Source organism: Haemorhous mexicanus, chromosome 17 (assembly GCF_027477595.1).
Source record: "Haemorhous mexicanus isolate bHaeMex1 chromosome 17, bHaeMex1.pri, whole genome shotgun sequence".
Taxonomy (NCBI): domain Eukaryota; kingdom Metazoa; phylum Chordata; class Aves; order Passeriformes; family Fringillidae; genus Haemorhous; species Haemorhous mexicanus.
The window spans coordinates 11,990,515-12,010,600 of record NC_082357.1 but is presented as its reverse complement, the minus strand read 5'-3'; the positions used below and the strand labels follow the sequence as shown (position 1 = coordinate 12,010,600).

The 20,086-nt window shown below is 42.8% G+C and overlaps 1 protein-coding gene across 5 annotated transcripts in view; it reads left to right on the top strand.

The window, feature by feature from the left end:
- Nucleotides 1-20,086, top strand: part of MAD1L1 (mitotic arrest deficient 1 like 1) — a 349,051-nt gene that overhangs the window by 165,674 nt on the left and 163,291 nt on the right. For all 5 annotated transcript variants that reach the window (XM_059861646.1, XM_059861647.1, XM_059861650.1 and 2 more), the window contains one exon: nt 2,932-2,988. In XM_059861646.1, coding sequence (XP_059717629.1) covers nt 2,932-2,988 — 57 coding nt within the window. The remainder of the gene's footprint in view (nt 1-2,931; nt 2,989-20,086) is intronic.

The following is a 20,086-nucleotide window of genomic DNA, read 5'->3' as shown; positions in this document are numbered from 1 at the left end:
AGTGAATCACTTGGCCAGCAGCTGTCCTCCAACAGCTGAGGGAGGTTCAATATTTGATTTAAGCTAATAAAAAGTCTGGGATAGGGCTGATGTTTACAAACTGGACGTGACAAAGCATCCAGATCAGCTGCATCACAGCCTGGCAAGTGCAGGCATTGAGGACCCTGCTGAAAATTTAGGCTTTGTCTGGAGCTTCCCCAGCTGTCTGAGTAGGGGGGCAGGGACAGGGAGTGGGATGGTCCCTGCTCTGGACTGTGAGTGCATCCCACAGCGACCATGAACTGGGGAAGCCTCTTGATTCCAGCTTTGTCATTGTAACAGCTCTCAGTGCATTAAATATGTCCCTTTTGCTCTTCTGTGAGAGTCGCAGTCAAACCATAATGTTTAAAAATCTTTTAATCTTCATAAATCATTTCTTCCAGCAGTCTGGTAAGTTTAGTAGCTGCTCTCTGAATTCCCACTAGTTACTGACTCTTTCCCTTTGAGACGAGCTGCCTAGAAATGAATGCAATGAAGAAAACCTACTTTGTGATTTAGTTCTTATCTGATTGCTTCTCCAAATCATATTGATCTGCTGTTGTTATGCTGCTGGCTTGGACTTGCTGTCCAGGGTTCTGTGTGTCTCTCTTGGCATAGCACCTAGAAATGGGTTTTTTCCCCAAGTCATATTATATCCAAGATAAATTATGGCATATTTCCCACTTGTATTTTCAATTTTCCCCATCCCTTTATACTATTTCTCTCTTGCCTAAAAGGTTTTTCCAGCCTTTTCCTGAAGTAAAATGTGTTGGAGTCTTTGCTATCCTTTTCTTCTGACTTTTATGGAGGTATTATGCTTTAAAATGCTCTTATACCCATCTAGTTAAACAGGCTCCTAGGGTCCTGTTGCCTTGGTGTTATAAATAAAAATATTTACACTGTGAGGGTGACCAAAGCTTGGCACGTTGTGATGGGTTGATCCAGGTGCCCACCAAAACCACAGGGGATTGAGCTTTGAGGGAATTCCCACTCTTCCAGGGTGGGTTACTCTGTAATTCCATAGGAGTCTGTGTGAACAGGAGGCTGACAGAAACTTGACCCTTAAATTCAGGACTGGCAGCTACTGCTAGAAAATACATGATTTTTAATGTAATTTTAAATTAAGTAGTTCTTATATCTGGTTTAGAATAGGCTAGTGGTTCCCATCTAAAGGTCACCTTCATACAGAGAAAGCTAATGAATATACAGAACAGTTGGGGTAGTTTGTAATCAAAAATGTTCAGTCAGTCTTGAGGTGTTTTGCAGAGTTTATGCCAGCGCCTCTCCTAAATAACCTCTCTAAGGTCTTCTTTTCTAATTCTTCCCCAAGCAGCTCCTGGCTCCAGCCTGCTTCATTGTACCTGCTTCAGGAGCAGTAGGGAAAAGTCTTTCCCAGGTGTCTGCAAATTTACAGTTCCCTGATGTTTCTACATCAAGCTTGGTGATCATTTCATTTGCTCTCTTCCCTGGCCTGTCCAGGCACTCCAGTTTGGGTTGGGGCTGGCATCTCCTGCAGCATTTAATGTGTGTTTCATTCTCCTGTGCCAGGTCCCAGGCTTGTGTTAAAACCCTTTTCGTCCTATTTCAGTGTCTCTTCCTCAAATAACATCACATCATCCCCGGCCCTGCACAGCAAAAGGCTGAAACTTTTTCAGTTTCTGCTGGGCTCTGGAGCCAAATTTGGAACTGTTTGCTTGTTTGTTGGCAAAATGGAACTTCTGCTGTTCCTTAGACTGTATTTTTTTTTATTTAATTATTTGCTTGTATTTCAGTGCAGTTAGCCTCCAAAGCTGAATGTTTTGCTTTTCATTGTAAGAGACTGCTTGCTATTTGTCTCTGGTTGTGACACTCAAAAGATTCATTTTGTATGTGGTGAGAAGTTGAGAGACTCCAGAGGATTTTACTGAATGTTTGCTTGAAATGACAATGATCAGTTTGTAGGAAAGTTGGTTTTATTTCTTTTATTTGTTTACATTGTTTAAATTATCTTATCTGCCATCAGTGACTACTTTTTGGGCTTTCTGCTAAGCAGAGAAAGGCTGATTGCAGCCAGGCAGAGTGTTAGAAAATCAAGGATGTGGGAAGTAATAGCATTCATGAATTATGTGTGGCTTCTCTTAACTGTTTCCTAAATACCCATTTGGTTTAAAATCCTTTTTCATAAACGAAACTCTGTAAAAGATCCTTTTCTGAGTCAAGTTCCTGTTTCCCCTTAGATTATGCCAGGATAACCAAAGGTATTTCTTCTCTGGTTTGAGATTCTTTACATTTCAAATTTCCCTTTTAAAAAGTAAAAATGCTGCATTGAGATCTTTTCTCATGGAAATTCAAGAGGTTTATGTTAAAGAGCAGATTTTCTTGATGTTTTCCCACAGCATTTTGGAAGGCTATGGGAAAGAACCTAACCCCAGAATTTCTGGACCCCAGAAATTCACAGAACGTTTTCTATGAAGTTAGCTTGAATCACACACTCCTTTCAGGAGCTATGGAGCCAAACCTCCTCTTCTTCAAAGTTAAACTGGGCAAAACTGGGTGGGTTTTAGACCAATCTTTCTGCAGCTTCACAGCAATGGAGTGGAGGCACAGTTCTGGCTGGACCATGGGATTGAAATTTGGGCTGGCTCATCTGGTGGCATTCTCTGCAATAAACCTGGCTGTTCTTGTGCACATAGACTTCAGGCTCTTTGGGACAGGACTGTCTCATGGCATGGGATGCTGACAGGACAGAACAAGACCAAATACTTATGATTCCTTCTCAATGCCATGAAAATCATGGTGCCATATGTGATTTTTTGGGGGGGGAGGGGGCAGGACAGAGAGGGGGACGAGAGGCTTACTAAACTTCCAAAATTACATCCTAGATTTAATTACCTTTTTTTTTTTTTTTTTTTTCCCCCCCCCTGTGTCTTGAAGGCTCAGCTGTCTCAGGTTCTGGAAGAAGTGGGAAACCACAAGCAAAGAGCAGAGATGGTAAGTGTTCAATTTCTGCCTTTTTTTTTCCCCTGGCTGTTTTACAGAGCAGCAATATGCAAAGTTCAGTTCATTTAAACAGTGGATCAGTTCCAGATATTCAGAAATGAACAGCAAATAAACATTGCAAAAGTTGTGTTGCTGCTGCCAGTCTTGGCACACCTTGTCTCCATACTCACCTGGAAAAAGTATTGGATGAAATCTAGTGGTCTGTCTTCATTTTCTGGCAATTCCTTTTCTCCTTAGCAGTTCTAGATCAGAAGCAAGCATTTAATTTCATACTGAATTAATTCCTTTCTTTGGGGGCCTTTGAGTCAGTCTCAAGTGTTCAAAGGACAGGCAGATGAGATACAAGAGAATTAGCACAAACTATTTTTTTATAATATCTGTTAATTTTCTGCTGGGTTCGTTTATTTTATTGGCACTTCCTTCAAGGACCAAAAATAATAAAAGGACACAAAACCAGGTAGCAGGGAGGTTTATATTCAGTTTCATGACTCGAATATGATGTTTTATACTCAGGAATAAATGAGGTGTCAGTGTTAAGCTATTTTGTGAACTGATATTTTTGCTAATGGATGAACTGTGGGATTCCTGCAACTTTTCCTAGTCACAAGGAAAACCTGAGCAGTATCCAAGATGCAGAGACTCATTCTGTAGATGTGATTAATTTTATTACTAATATAAAAAAAAGCCTGCAGCATGGGCTAGTGAGTAGGTGCTAAACAGACATCTGTTCTACAATCCAGATCATAAACTAGAGTGCCAACATGGGTCTTTTTAGACTTGTGCTGAGCTCTAGTAGGGCACTGAAGGGCAGGATGAGGTGCCCCTGCTGTGCTATTAATGGGTTGCCATACGTCTGTTTGGATCTTTTTTTTAAATTTGTGCCTCTTGCTGTTTCAACATCAGATTTTCCATCATGAGAGCGTTAATTGATTCCAATTCTGGGGTGGTCTCACGTTGTGGGCAAACATTTTTGAATGCCCAGCTGCTTTCTGTGGTGACACAGGCCACAGCTGATACTTCCAAAGAAAACTGAATTAATCCTATTTACCAGCTGATCTCATTATGTGCTGCCTTGTAACAGTTTCAAATTCTATACAATCAATTTGGTGTTGTGCTCACTGGATGTATCAGAAGAAAAACTTGCTGTTATGTTTTAAATGTTCTGATGTTATGGAGTTTTGGTTTTTTTAACAATTAAAAGATTTTCTTTTGGCTTATTAAGCCCGGTTTTTGAGTTGTTTGCCTTCAAAAATTTATTGTATTAATACAACAACCCTAACCCTAGTCAGGAAAAGCAGCCCTGGTCTAGGGCTGCCTCTGAGGAAAAAGCAGTGGAGGCAGGCATGTTGTGGCAGTTTTGCACTCCCCTTGGGATGCCTTTCGTGGCTGCAGTGTGCCTGGAGCTCTGGGATTTGTGGTTTCCGAGACGCTAACCCTGGGAGTAACCCTAGCCCTAGGCAGGAAAAGCTGTTGTATTAAGAGGGCTGGAGAGGCTGGAACTCCCAGTGTTAAAGCATTAATTGGTGGTGTGCATCATCCATCAGAGGATAAAGCTGCAGTCAGTGTTCAGTGCCTATTCCCATGGGTTTCTCAGTGGAAAACTGCTGGTCTTGTGATCTTCCAGTAACTCTTACATCAGCCTCCCATGAACAGGCTGTTTTCTGTGGTTCTTTAAACATGGATTGCAGATTGTGAGGTGTGGGCTTTATTCAGCAGCTTGAATTTATTCAGTAAATACAGGAGAATTGATTCATACAGAGGAAAAGACATTTTTTTTTTTTCCCATCTTTTCCCCTTTTGAGGGAAAACACAACAGTTTAGCTCTTCCTTTTCACTGGTGGTAGATGATTCTTCTGCATCCCCAGTCAAAAGCTCCCTGATAGGAAAAGTTGTTGACACTTTGTGTCTCCTGCAGGGTTAATGGTGATGTCTGTCCCCTTTGAATGGGGCTGTTCCATAGCTGCCTGCCATAGGCTCTGTGGATATGCCACCAGCCCCACTCTCCTCCTGCCATCCACCAAAATGCTCTTTATGTGTTTTTTTTCTCCCCCCCTACTCCAGATCAGTGTCTCACCTGGATGGCCTGATTTTTAACTCCTTTAAATTTGACACTTCAGCAAAATAATTTGCCTGGTTTGGATTGCTGGCCTCTCACCTTCCTTTTCATCCCCTTCAGCTGTGAGCCTCCAGCCCCAGTTTGATGCTGAGCTGGGAATGCTGAAGGGCTTGTCCTGCTCTGGGTGCTGACAGATGTGGATATTGCTTTTCATCAGCTCTTCTGCAAACGGGCTCTGAGTGAAATGGAACAAACACCTGTCAGGTGCAGGTGCAGTGTGATGAGTCCTTTGGGCTGCTTCTGGGACAAACCTCTGTGCAGGTGGCATCTCTGCTGCCACCCCAAAGAGCTCTGATGGCTCTGCCACCCTCCCTGGGACGCTGGAAGTGAAGAGCTGGGCTCTGGCTCCAGGGCACTGGCTGATAGCACCTGACTGAGAGAACCAAGGACTTCTTTCTGTCAGTGGGGGCATCTCTGGTGCCCTGGTAAATGAGTCATTCTTTACATAGGAATATTTAAAAGTTCAATACTCATGGGATAAGTCTGATGGGATCATGGCCTCAATACAACAGTGTCTGCACACTCAGGGCCTCTCCTCTGAGGACAAGCTCAGGGAATTGTGTCCCCAGGGACAATGGCAGAGGAAGGGTGGTGTGTGTGATAAGGAGCCCTGCGCCAAGCCAGAGCACAAGGTCCTGCTAGAGGAAAATGGGCTGCCAGTGAAATGGAGTGGCTGTTCTCACTGCTCCAGTGCAGGGATTCTTTGCTTGTCAACTGAAAGTGAGCATGCTACTGAAGGAGCAACAAAAAAGGAAATTTAAATGTCTTCAGTTAATTGCAGTTGACAAGACAAAGGCAGTTTGACTTTCCAGTATTAATTAGCAAACCCATAGTAATTAGCTTGTATAAGCACAATTCATGCCTCTTTCCCTAAATGCAATTAATATTGCAACTGAAGACATCTCTGGGCTGTGCCTCTGTGTCATTAACATACTTTGCCCTAATTAGACACGGCCAGTAGTGGCTGGAGAAATGAGTTTGTGATTACAACCATAAAAAACCCTCTAATATTTTATATCCTTCAGGGAACTTGAACCTAGAATTTATTTTTTGATTTAAGAAAAATTACCCTTATCATTGTGCTATGTAATTAACAATGAAACTTTGATTTTCCTCTCCCTCTAACCCTTCATTTACTTATTTTTCTTTTTTTTACCCACAGTTTAAGCATGTTCATACTGTAAGGGAACAGTATGTGCCCATAAGACACATAAGAGTCACCACTCTTAATAGGGCTCGGGTCACTGAGCTGCCCCCGAGATCCATGGGGTTTTTCTGTCTTTTATTTGCTGAATGTTTGTTGTTTCCATTTATTTTGTATGAATGTGCACTTTTCTGACAATTTGATCAGCACTGGAAGTTTTCTTTATTGGGGCTGGTGCTACAGTATCTTTATTTGCAGGATGTGCAAGGAGGTTGCTCAGAGTTCACACAGCTCCCTGATCTGTGGTCCCAGGATGTTATTTCTCATGGTATGTTAGTTTAGTGCTCTACTGGCCTAAAGCTGAAGGAGAGCTTCACTCACACCAAAATATTATTTGTGGAAAATGCCTTCTTGTTTGTTATATTATTTTTCTTTCCCTCCCTGAGGGGAGGGAAACAGAAGATGTGTTTGTTTTTGTAATTTTCGTTTTCCTTTTTCATATCCCTTTATAGACATGAGGAGATTGTTTGGCTCAAGCTTGCCATCCAAGCAACAGCTCTGCTCTCTGATCTTACTCTTTCTTCCAGTCTGGTTCTGTAGCAGGGGGCATTCATGTCAAGATTTTTTGTTCTCCATCATTAATCCCTGAGGGAAGTTGGCTTGGTATTAAAAAAGCATCACCTGTATTTTCATTACCCTGAGGTGCTTTGGGCATCTTTTGGCTTTCATCTTCAAAAGACAGCTTGGCCCGTGTGGGCTCTGAAATCTATAGACTGCTCTTTGGAACAAATTAAATTTCACCCTCCAGCAGATTAAAAAGGATGGATATAAGAATCAGAGGAATTGCTTAGCAGGGTGGGAGGTAAAGAAGATTTGAAGTCCAAGAATGCAGCTGTCACCAAATGAATGGCATAAATTGAGTGTCCTTAAAGATGGAATAAAGACACCTTAAAATTAATATAATCAACGCCCCTTGCCTTGGGGAAAAGGATTGGTTAACCCTTTGCAGAGAAGGGGAGACCTTTATTTAAAAGCAGCAGGTCAGCAATAGTTAAAAAGCCAATCATGTGTTCAGTCTGATGAAATCATAATGTTTAGGATTAACTTAAATGTCAGTGACTGCCTACACTGATGGTTATCAGGAGTAGAAATGGAGACAGAAAGGAAATAAACATGAAGGAAATAAACTCAGAGAACACTGAGCTGGATGTAGTTGGGAACTAGCTGTTAACTGGAAGGCAATATGGAAAAGTTCTTACCTGTGTTTTTAATTTACAGGTAACACAATGATAATAGGAAAAAAGATGAACTTTAGTATAGGAATACCTGCCCTGGATTAATGGCCAATAGAGCTAATTTAATTCTTGTTTAAGAGTTACTGAACAGAAAGCAAGAAATACAACAGACTGAGAACAAGAACAAAAGTGGTGTTCATTAGTGGAAACGTAAATTCTCTGTATTTTCTGTAACAGGAAGGCAATTAAATGTGGGATTAGAGGGCTGAGCCACAGTAGTTATAAATAAAAATGAAGCTTTGCTGGAACATCTTTAGAACCAACAGGTTGGGAGGGGCAGGAGACAACAGATTGGTGCAGGAAGTCTCCATCTATCAAAAGTGTATTACATAATTTCTGAATTGATTTAGCAGGTGACAGCAAATCTCCTTCCCATGTGACAGATTTTATCCTACCACTTTATGTGAGGCCAGCAAAGCCAAGACAGATGAGCAGCGTGGCACTCAGCTGAGCAGCAGGGTGAATAGTTTTAGTAAGGCAATCTTAGAGAAATATCACTTCTAAAATCAGATTGAAAAGCATGAACCTGGTTATAAAGAGACAGCAAAAGAAGCTAATCCAGAATGAAATGATATAGTAACAGAAGACTGGAAGAGGACTTTTAGATCATAAAGTCCAGTCCTTCAGTAACTGAGGCAAATTCAGTATATATCTCAGTCCATAAATTTATCAAGCTTGTCTTCAAACTGCTTTGGTTGTTTGTACCATTACTGTCATGGGAAGACTGCTCTGATAGCTGAAATCTTCCCAGTTCCAACTGAAAATATATGTGCAGTTAATATCCATTTTTTTCTTGTGCTAATATTCTCCTTAAACCACAGTGACTGTTCTTCCTCCCTCATATTTATGCTGTGACATATTTATGGAGAACAATTGTTCTCTCCCAGCCTTTCATTTGTCTAGGTTAAACAAATCAAGCTATTGCAGCCTTCTCTTAAAACAGGCTCTTCAGTTTCCTCATGAATCTTGCAGCGTGCTTTAAATCTCTTCCTCTTTCTATCTCTCCTTTGAAGATGAGTAATCAGAGTGGTCACATCATTCCAGGTGATGTTCCAGCATTGCAGAAGTGTCTTCTACAGGATCATGGAGTAGAGGCAGGAACCTCTTCCACTTCTGTGGTGGAAGAGCTGAGCTGTATCCAGGTCATCAGCCATTGCCAGTGCCACACAGTGCTGATGTTCCTCCTGGGATCAGTTCATCTGCCCCACTCTGTCCTCCTCTCAAGTTTCTGGCTGAGGAAGGCTCATTTTGTAGAAGCTCTTTGGGGACTTGCACTCTGACATTTCAATTCTGTGCTGTTTCTTCTGTTTTCATGTAGTTTCCTCTTTCTGATCAGTTTATGCTCCTCTGTGGTAAAGCCTCTGTGCTCTCAGTAATTGTGTTTGTCCATTTGTATTTTTAGACCAAAGGCCTTCATTGAATTTTGTTTATTTTGAATGTGTCTGAGACATCTTTTTCTCTATCAGGTAGTTTTAGTTTTACTTCAGCAGAGCCCTTTGTTGCTTGTTTACTTCACAGTGTTTATATCATTCTTTACCTTATCGTGTGATCCTGTAAATTCTGAATGATGAGTTGTTAGAAGAGGGGGATGATTGTGCAGGAATCATTGATGCCCTATTTTGAGACTTCCCCCTGTTTTTACTGTGGAGTTTTTGTTCTGAAGGTGGAGTGAAGCCTCAAATAGAGGGATGGGAGTACACTTGTCCTTTCCCTTTCCCTGGCAGAGAGCTCGCAGTGCCTGTTGTAAACAGCTACATTAAAACTGGCCCCTGCTATTCCCCAAGGGTTAGGAATATAGTAAGCTCTGAGGTACACAGACAAGGTTATTTTTTTTCTCCCTCTCTTAGCCTAGGGAATGATGAACAGCCTCACTTGGTGTGTTGCACCTGCTGTGTGTTCCTTCTTGAAAAATTCATGTTCTACACACAAAAGCATGGCACCATCAGAAACATCTGTGGCACATGACTGTGGGCAAAGCAAGTAGAGTGTGGAGGAATCCTTGGGGTCCTGGTGGATGAGAGCTGCCAAACTGCTGTAAGCTGGAGAGGTGATCAGCATTGCACCTCTGCACGTTGCTATCTCAATGCTGTTTTAATTAGGTGAGGAGGAGAGACTTAGTGAGTCAATTCTCTTGGTTTATCTCTGTTTTAAAAATCTAGCCGGGCACATGGGATCAAATAGCACATTCCCTTCAAATTAAAAAGAAATAAACGGTCTGTTTAAAAGTCCCATTACACAAATGAACCTGCTGTTGGATCCATTAAGGTGGAAGTTTTATGGGACACGGCAGCACTGTTTGGTTTCAGCAGGATTGTTTTCATTTGCTCTTCCAATGTGATAAGAGCTGACACGGGGTTAGCACTGTCAGGAGGAAGAAGTGTGGCTGCCTGAAGTGGAGAGCTGCTTTCCTGCTGCCCTTCCCTATGGGACAGGTGCTGCCAGACTGGGGGTAAATCGTCTGACCCAGACCTGAAGAGCAATTCCAGCTCAGATGGGACTCATGGACATTGCCCTAATTCCCAGCCCATCATTTGGCGTGGCCTCCATGCCACAGGTGTACCCCTAAAACCTGAGCTGTACTGTCAGGCATGATGATAACAGGAACAGGGACTGGAAAGAGAGACGTGGGGAGGTTTTTTCCTCTTGAGTTGTTGAGCAGAGGAGAAAAGTGAGTAGTTGTCCTGTTTAGAGGGTGCTGCAGCTGGAGTGGTCCTTGTCAGTGTCACTGTTGTCACTAAAATCTGAGTTACAGTGAGTTACTTGGTTAAATGAGAGCAGGACAGGGGTACTATCAGAGGTTTTAATATACTAGGCACACCTGGAGATTTAAAAGGGCTATTTAATAGACATGCAAGAATTGTGCTTTTCCAGGCTTCATTCATCTCTAAAGAACCTGTAGGAAGTTTATGGGCTACCTCAGACTCACTTGGTTCAATTTAGCTGAACTACAATTTCCTGGAGAATGCAGGAGCTCTGCATTATGTTCAGCACTTTGAGAAAACCAGGTGAGAGGTCCAGGATACCTCTAGGATTATGTCATTTCTGCTCCTTTTTTCTGCCTTCCTAAAAGGCAGTTTGGAGGAGCTGTAGAAGGAGCATGAAGTGCCAGTGCATGTCCAGAGAGGGAAAGGAAGAACTGGGGCTGTTGAACAATCGTGTTAGAATAGGACAAAATAATAACTGATTTACAGTTTCCTTGTAACAAGGTTGGAGACCAGTTTCCTCCTGCTTTCACAGCTCTGGGAAGCTGTGCCTGCATCAGAAGAGGAGCATCCTCAGAGATCTGATGCAAGAGATCCAATTCTGTAAGCACAGCTTGTTCTGAACATGCAGGGGGATGTGAAGCTCTCCAGCTCTGGGATCTGGGGGGGCCATGGAGGGCATGTTCAGAGGATGTGCCTGCAGATCAAAGGTTGCTGGATACTTCTCTTCTTGCCTGGGGCTGGCTTTGTGTATACAAAAAGGGAGATAAAGGCTTAAAAAAAAGTTTAAGTTTCAAGACTTAGTCCTTACACTGACAGCCTAATCAGCTTGTTACATCATTTGTTTTCAGTCTTTTTGTGTCTGTGTCCTTAGAAGAGCTTGTTCCTAGTGTTTTTTGCCTTTGGCTGATGGTTGCTGGGGGTAGATAGTAGCTATGGCAGGCTGGGGTCTGTCAGGGAGCAGAGTCCTCCAGCAGGAGCTGTAAAACCCAATTTATCCACAGAGACAAGGAGATCATAGAGCAGAATTTTTCCTATGACCTCTTGGTAAATAATGAATGGCAGAGCCCTACCTCTGGAATTGCTTAATTGAGGCTGACAACTCTTTGTTGTATTACAGGATCTGGCTTGTCAGGAGAATTTTAACTTATTTATGAATATTTCATTGACCTCTAAAGACTGGCTGTATAAAATCTAGCTCCTGCCAGGCCCTGTCCTGTTAATGCTGTGTTCAGTGCTAATGTCATCGCTGCACATCCAGTACACCTTTCCTCTGAGCTGGGCCTCAGAGTTTATTGTTGGTGGCAGCAAGAACATGTTCACCAAAGGTTAAAATGCCAGGTTTGTGCTTTGGCACCAGAGTTGAACATATGGTATTTGAGAGGGAATTGCTGTTTGCCTTTCACTCTGTGACTGCTGCTGGCGACTGAAGGGCCCTGCAGGCATCATCCCAGAGGCTGAAATGGGCAGAGCAGTCTTGGCAGGGCCCTGTGACCTTTTGGGTTTTGGCACCAGGAGAGAGATTGCTCACTTCTTATACATTAAATCCCACTGCTTTTTGTCACAGGCTAATCTCAGGATGGGTCATTTAGCTAGAAAATATTCAACCTGCTCTACTTAACCTGTTCTTTGGGTAGGGTTTGGGGAGTAAGGCTTCTTCAAGGCTCTGCAGCTTCCTTTAAAGCAGCTGGGAGGCCCTGTCAGGAGAGCTGCTGCTTTCACATAGCTGGGCCCCTTGCCCCATCCTCACATTTCCCAGCTCTGAGAGTTCAGAGAGCAGCTTTAGCAGGCAGCTCTGCTGGCCCCTGCCAAGATGTGCCAGCAAACAGTGCTCCCAGCTGTAGTGAACTGCAAAATTGGTCTGGAACTGCAGCAGGAGAGAGAGAGCTGTTCCTAAAACCACAGGCTGTGTGTTGTTCCATGTGAGCAAGAGAAAGAAGATTAAGTTCAAGCACTCAGTGAAGGCTCCTTTGCTCTCTTTACTTTATTAAAGCAGGATTGATTCCACCGTATTTATGTTAGAAAACAAAGAAACAAAATGGATGTTGGATTTCTCTTTCCCCTTTGATCTTCCTAGGTGCTTGGTAACTGCATAGATTCTTCTCTGACTGGTTATTATGTGATGATTTTTCAACGAGAAAACTGATGGGGGGGAGTGAGAGGTGGGATTACAAGCTCCTGTTTGATGAGAATTCTTGACTGAATGCTCAGGAAACTCCTCGAGGCTATATTTTTAGGAAACAAACTGTATTCAAACTCTGTACGGAGGAGGTATGACATCTTTGCAGATTTATTTGTTGCTTTGCCTGTAAATTATAGCTGCTAGAAGACTTGATTCTAGCAAAATATGCCTATTCCTGCATGAAAGAAGTGATCTGTGTGATGCTCTTCTCAAGAGCAGACAACTCCATTGTGCCAGCACCACGGCTACACTGGGCAGGGACATGGCACATCCAGTCTGGCACCTTGACAGGTTCCCTAAACAGGCTCTTATTCTGTGTTTTGCTGTTCTAACCAGGAGTAATGGGTAGGAGGTGTCAGCCAGTTAAGGCTAATTACTCCAGAGCTGCCTTCTCTCCGTGGACACCAGCTGTTTTGTTCTCCCTGGCTGGGAGGAGCTTTCGGTAGTAATTAAAGGAAACAGTCATCTACATGCCTGGTGGAAGTGGTGGAGCAAGGCTGATAACAGCAGAGAGCTCTGAGCTGAATGAACATGGAAATTAGGTGATCCTTCTTCAGAATGAGCTGTTAGAGCAAAGAGAGAGGTTTTGGATGTGGAGCTGTCAAAGGTGTTTTGCTGTCAAGCAGTGGCAGTGAGGTCTCATAGCAATGCCTGTGAGCGTGGGCAGGACGGGCTGAGAGGAAGAGATTCCTTGTCTGCTCCTTTCTTGGAGTAAGGGTTGAAATGTGTAATTATACTTGAATAAACTCATGGGTTTAAATTAACATCTTCAATTCCCCTGCTCTGTGTGTCTCTTGTACAAGATGTTTGCTCTTCTTTCCCATGAACTTCCCAGGTTTGTTAATTTTGAGCTCTGAGCCAGCTTCCATCTTTCTGAAATATAGTAGTGCTTATTTCCAAAGTCACGTCCTGCACCCATCCCAGATTGCTAAACAGAAATAAATACAGCACCAGGGAAGGTGGGTGGGTGGGAATGATGGGCATCTGGTGGTGTTGGGATGTGAGAAGACACTTGAGAGGGGCAGGACTCATGGAGTAAAGGTGTGTTGTAGGTGTTTAAGGAAGAGTTTGCTGGATGAGCTGTGCAGGAGGAATTTGGGGCTTTGGGGGTGTGATGTGATGGTGATTCCTTCTTCACATGCTTGCAGCTGGGCAGGCAGCTCAGGTTTGGGCCATTTTGGGACCCTTGTGGCATTGGCCTTATTTTGCAGAACAAAGTTTCCTGCCATACACTGTCCTGCTGTGATTAGGTATGGAAACCACAGAGTGGCTGGTTTAAATAGGCTGGCTCTGCATTTGTTCTCTTGTTCCTTTGCAGCAGGGCTGAGTTCAGCTCGCTGAACCTGTCTGGAGTTTCCCCAAGTTGTGCTGGTGCCACACAATGTGGAGGGGAGGTGTTGGAAGGCAAGCTGCAGGCTGCCTGAGCATTGGGAATCAGAGGGGAGAGAGGTGAATGCTCGTTAAGGCTCCCTTGGGGTAGATGAATTAGTTAATGACTATGCTGTGCTTTGAAAATGCAAATGCTGTGTCAGAGCTAAGTCTGATTATAATAATCAATCTTCCTTTGGAGAGGGTGCTGGGTATGAGGAAGGGGGGAGAGTGATGAGACTGGGGCTGAATTTTTAGATCACAGATCTGCATTTCTCTGCTGTTCTTAAGGAACTCAATGTTGCCTGAGAGGTCAGCAGAGCTGAGGAGGGGCAAAAGGTGGGTTTGTGGTGGAATCATCCTGGCAAGCACCAGTGGGCCTTGGCAGGCTGAAGTTAATTTTGTAATTTTGTCCCTTATGATTGCCCTGGCTGGAAAGGGAGAGGTTGTCATCTGCTCCTGTGTGTGAGCTCCCCCTGCTAATGGGAAAGACAGAAAGTGCCTCATAAGCAGGGTCCTCCAGGGATGGGGGAGAGGGGAGGGTGGCTGCTGCAGACGTCCAGCCCTGACAGCTCCTTCTCCCCTGGCACTCCATTCGTTTGTAGCAAGCGTTCCTAGTAATTACACCTCTTAATTCAAGAGAGCAAGTGGGAGAAAGGAATATAAATTTGTGTATTAACTTTAGAGATTGGAAATAGGGCAAGTGAACCTTCTCTCTGGGAGATTATATTTGGAAATGAAATAGAATGACATTTGGTATAAACTTGAAAAATTGCTCTCTTTTTACTGCAACAGGAGGAGAAAAGCCACAATCCAGACTGTATTGGAGAGAAGCAGAAGTCAGCATATGTCCATTTCCCAATGTGTATGTGTATCAACAATAATATATATGCATGAGTACGTTTTTAGGAAAGTGTTTGCTGAGAGGTTGCTCCCAGCCCTGACTTCTCAGTGATAAAAGCACAGCAAGTTTGTTACAGATGGTGGAACCCCTGGAGACTGGTGACTGTGATCCAGCCAGCCTTCATCTTCCAAGAGAAAAAACCATATTTTTTTCTTCAGCCAAGTGGGAGACGGGTAGTTCCAAACCACTTTTTGTTGAATATCTAATTTTCTTTGGCTTTATTGGTTTTGTTTCACAATGGCATCAAGGTTTAATTTTCCCAAGAAAATGTACCAACTAATCCTGGGCTGCTTAGCCTGTTTCTAAATGGCAGGCAATATTTTGTTTTACAAGTACTGTCCTATTTTTTGAAGAAGAGTAAAGTTCACTAGGAAATCTGGTGAGGCTTAGTTCTCCCTCTGTGTTCTTCTGCAGATGTTTTGGGGAAACAGCCCTTTGGAATGCCAGTGGGATGGGCATATGGAAGAGGTGGTGGTGCTTTTGCTGAGCAGAATGATCTCTGAAGTGCTCAGCATGGTGTCTTACTACTCTGTGGTATTGCTGGACACCCAAATTAAACTCACTGGTGTTTCATGTATATTGGATTTTTGATGCCAGGTTTATAAGCTTGTAGACAGCACCAAGCTTGCTGTACTGCCTTGTGGGAAGAGGCAGAGAAGCTCTTTAGTCTGCTACATCCAGTGGAGAGAAGCACAGATGGCACCACTGTCATATCAAGGTGCTGGTTTGCCTGTTTTCAGACCCCAGAGTATGGGTCACACCCGGGGTCCCCCTTCTCTGTTCTTGTCTATTTTAGCATACACTCTTCCTTTCCAAGTCTGCTTGGTGTTCATACATTTTAAATATTTATGTACTGAAATAGCTCCTTGAATTGTGTTGAGACTTGTAGTCCAACACAACCTCTCAATTCACCTTTCCATGCTGGCTCTGTGCAATTCAGTTCCCATTTATCTCTGCTGTTCAAAATCAGCTCTTTTGCTGAGGAAGGCCTTTCAAAGGATGTTGCATCAGCCCATTGTTAAATAAACCTTTAGACATTTATAATGGATTCAGCATTTCCTGCTTTTTTACAGTTCCAAAAATGCTGAATGACGTGCAGACACACTTCATCAGGATAAGATTGCTGTATCAGCCCCTCACTAAAATGCACTCATTATTCAAATAATAACTGTATGTCTCCAGCATGTGTTCTGTGAAATGTGTGTACATGATGTGGGCGAGTAAACCAGCCCCCATTTTTTTTTTTTTTTCAACACGCAAATCCTACTTTGGCAGTGAGTTGAAATACTTTAGATTTTGAATCCTTTACTACCCAAAATGAGTCACCTGAACAGAGATTTGATCATTCTTTTGGGCAGTATGTTTAGAACTTTCAGAAGTTTGTAAATATGGTTTTCAAGGCTGACTGATCTGACCTGTGATAAGCTTCACTCTGAAAATGGGCTGTGGACAGCAATGGTCAGTGGGAGGCTCTGGGAAAGCTTTTCTCCATCAGTGCTGAAACCTGCTGGAGTTGAGTGTGAGGAACAGCAGGTCCATGGCATTGCAGAAACTCGAGGTGCTTGCTTGGAGGGGACACGTATGGGTCAGAAATGATAAATGCCAGAAATATACCAAGAAAATCAACTCTCTGAAGTTCTGTTTCTTCTAGCTGTCAGGAGATGAATTTATAATTTTGTTTTTCCTGTCATCTCATATGTCTTTAAAGAATTGCTACAGAAGAGAGAAGCAGTAAGGAACCTATTTCTTACCCTGCTGTGGGTGTTTGCTATGTCATTAACACTTGGAGGAGAACCACCTTCTTGGAATCTTGTCCAGGCAGGTTTAAAAGTAAGGCTGAAAGAAGAATGATATTTCATATAATTAAATACTAGATGAAAATGCATCTATGTTCTTCCTTCCTCTCTTTCTCCCTTGGTAAATAATGATGGCAGTACTTATTTTGGAAGAATTATTTGCATTTCATCTTTTGGGGCACTTGCGTATTTCTGACAATGGACATTCTAAAATTAGTCTATATCCTGTATGTGTCCTGATCACTTTTTATTGAGAGTAATAATGCTGTGCTGGAATTCATGCTTAAGAATTGAAAGAGATAAAATAGTTCAGGATAAATGGGATTATTTTAGATTAAGAACAAGGGGCACCAGTATATTTTGAGAAGAGAACAACACATCCTCAAAATACTAAGTACCTGTTCGTGTGTTTTATTCATCCATGGGCTCTGATATTGCTCATTATTCTGCCTTATCATAAAAACCTTAGGTAACTTCAAAAACCATTAAACTAACAGCTTGGTTTCTTTTCAAGTTGCTAATGTGCTCTGTAGGGTGGGAATATCACTGGGGGTCTGATCCTGGGTGATATAATCCCTGAAGCTCCTGCAGATGATGTCCTTGGGTCCTTCTTGTGCAGCTTTCAGGACAAGAGGTTCAATGCTGTATTTTCACAACAATGTTCCCTGTCTGCTCTCAATGCCAGTTAAAAAATCAGGGCTGACCTGGTTTGTTTGGTATGGAATGGGGGGATACAGCAGTGAACTGTAATTTGAGCAGCCCTTTTCCCCTCTCTGCTTGGTAATGACTTCTACTAGTTTAATGTATTCAAAGCAATAAAAGTTTAACTCAGTCACATAAAATTATTGATAAAAATTGGAAGAGTTTAGCTAGGAATAGTGAGTTGGTTTGAAAAGCATAAAATGCCTGCTGAAAGTGGCATCTGGTGAACAAGAGACCAGGACTGGAAATTAATTTAGGAAAAGGGATGTGATGGGAATTAGGCAGAGAAAGCAGCAGGAGGGGTTTGGCTCTTCCTTTCCTTAGGTTTTCTTGAGTCTGTTCTTTGGCACAGGTACTGAGGACAAGTGGACAGGAAGGGACAAACTGCCCCTGTGGTGAATTGTTTCATGCTCATCACCTATTCCCAGAGCTATCCTGAGGCTGTGTCAAAGGGAATGATCTTGGAAAGCTCCTCACCTCTTGGGCTTTATCAACAGATTCCTTATTTTTAGCCATTCTCTTAATTCTTGTTTTGTCTTGCTGCTTGCAGTCTATTGCCTTCAGAAAAGCAGAATTGAGTCCCAGGAGTAATCCACTCCATCTCATCTCAATTAACTGTTTTTGTCCAGGAAAAGACATTAGTAACATAATAATAAATAGCATTTTTAATATCTGAATATGTTAATGGTTTTGGTGAGATTGGCAGTAAAGGATGTTTTCCTAATGACTGCTAGGGATGAAACCTGGAAACAACACATTTTGAATGAAGTATTTAATACCTTAATTGTTTTACTTTCTTATTTCATAAACAATTAGTGAGCTCTGAATGGCAATAATTTCCTGTGGCACAAAATTGTGTCTTGGGCTGAATTTTAAATTCTCCAGTAGTTTTAGTCCTAGTTCTGGGAAGCAGGTCTGTGTCAACATCTCACTCCTCGAGCCAGTTTCATCTGTAGCGAAATCACTGTGTCCTCCTGTCTCTTCTCACCTCAGGCACATCAGATTTTCAGTCCAGGGAGTCTTGCAAATTGGGAGGACATAAAAATGAGATGAAATGCCCTTACAGCCCTTGTGCCCTTTCCTCCTCGTTTTCTTTCAGCAGCTTATTCTTAGAAACCCAGCAGAATCTCATCCTGAGTGTACCTGGCACTACTTTGTCACTGCTCTGTATCAAGTGAGATGCTTCTCACAAGCTCTCACAAGCTCATGTGTGTTCACTCTCCCATCTCCTTTTCCTGTCACACACTCTGGTTTTTCCCCTCTCTGTGCAGCCACCACAAGAGCCCCCAGATCCCAAGAGCAGATTCCTCACCCATCTGTGAGGAATGTCACCCTTGTCCCCTGAGAAGGTGGCAGTGATTTATCTATGGGGGTGAGTAGGTGCCATGTGGGTTTGAGGCTGAGCCCTTTTAGCCAGTGGTAAATAACTCACCAGCCCTTCCATCTTCGAGTGCTGCCCTCACTCATCCCAGAAAGCATCCTCAAACTCCAAACAGCAAACACATCCAGGCTTCAGCAGACATGGGAAACAGGAGGTATAATGAGTGTTTTCCTGCTAGAAGTAGGTTGGAATTGAAGCCTACTCCTCATCCCAGTACCTTTTATTCACATTCCTGGAATTATCTGGTGTGCTTGCTTTATCCCCAGCCATCTGTGATGGGCTGAGCTGGGAGAGATAAGCTCAGTAATCAGAAAATTGAGGGAAGCATTTCTGGCTGTGATAATCTTATCAGGCAGCTAATATGCATTAACATTTGTACAGCCTGATGATGCAGGTGGGCCTTTGCTTATTTTTTATTCCTAGATGTTTCTTGACAGGCAAGGGGAGAATGCAGGGCTTTTTGGGGTGTCAGGGGGAATTAGATTAAACCATTTTTTGGTGCTTTCTTCTGCTCTGTTCCTTTGGTGTCAGAAGGAGGTGGGAGCACAATCCAACCATCTATTATCTGCTCTTTCCTGCCAACAGCACTGCCATGCTCTGCCTGTCTTTTCTGGTAAGTATGGAAGGGCAAAGAGGTGGCATGTCAGAACTTCAGTTCTGTCTAAGCAATATGACTGTCTGTGACAAGATGCTCCTTTTTCTTGTAAAATTGGAGAGTTTCTGCAAAAAGCTTCAGAAGTTTGCCCTTGCAATGTGATTTTGCTCTACAAGTCTAATCTATGCTGTTGCAGGGAATGGTGTATTAATGGATTATTTCCCTGATGCTAAGCGCTGAACTCTCTGTGGTCATAAGTTTTGCATTTATAATTAAGGCTGGATTGCTTATTTTTTTCCTCCTGGGTGAAAAAAATATCATTTCTGTCAACAGATTTATTAGGGGAATTAGCTGACAGGTGGTAAAAAGATAGATGACAAAAGGAAGTCCAGAATCTCAAGGATGAGTGTGTGAAGAAGGTCTAAGCTGGGAGTAGGTGTTGGAGCAGAAGTTTGAGTATCCTCTAGATAGTTTGTCTCTGCTTACACTTCATAATGAATCATTTTCCGAGGGGTTTAGAAACAGGTAACATATGGAGTTTATCAATCTGTGCGTTGTCATGAACTCTGAATTAGGGATCCAGACTGCTACAAGTCTGGGAATTGTAGAGTCTGGGTAAGAAGTTCTCATGTCTGTAGAGTTTTGCAATACTTTCTTGTGAGTTCCTACCCAAACAAAGCCAGAGGCAGAAAATATTCTTAATTGTTTGCTTGTTCAGCCAGAGCTACCTGAGCAGCTAGAGCTAGAAGTGTATATTGGAAAGTGCTGGAAATATTCCCCAGTCTTTTGGACTCAATGTATGTGTCTCAGAGCTGTTGTGGACAAGACAGTGTAATCCTGTGGTTCATTTCTTCTGGGGGAGGAATTGAGTGAGGTTGAACTATCAACAATGAACCTCAGGTTC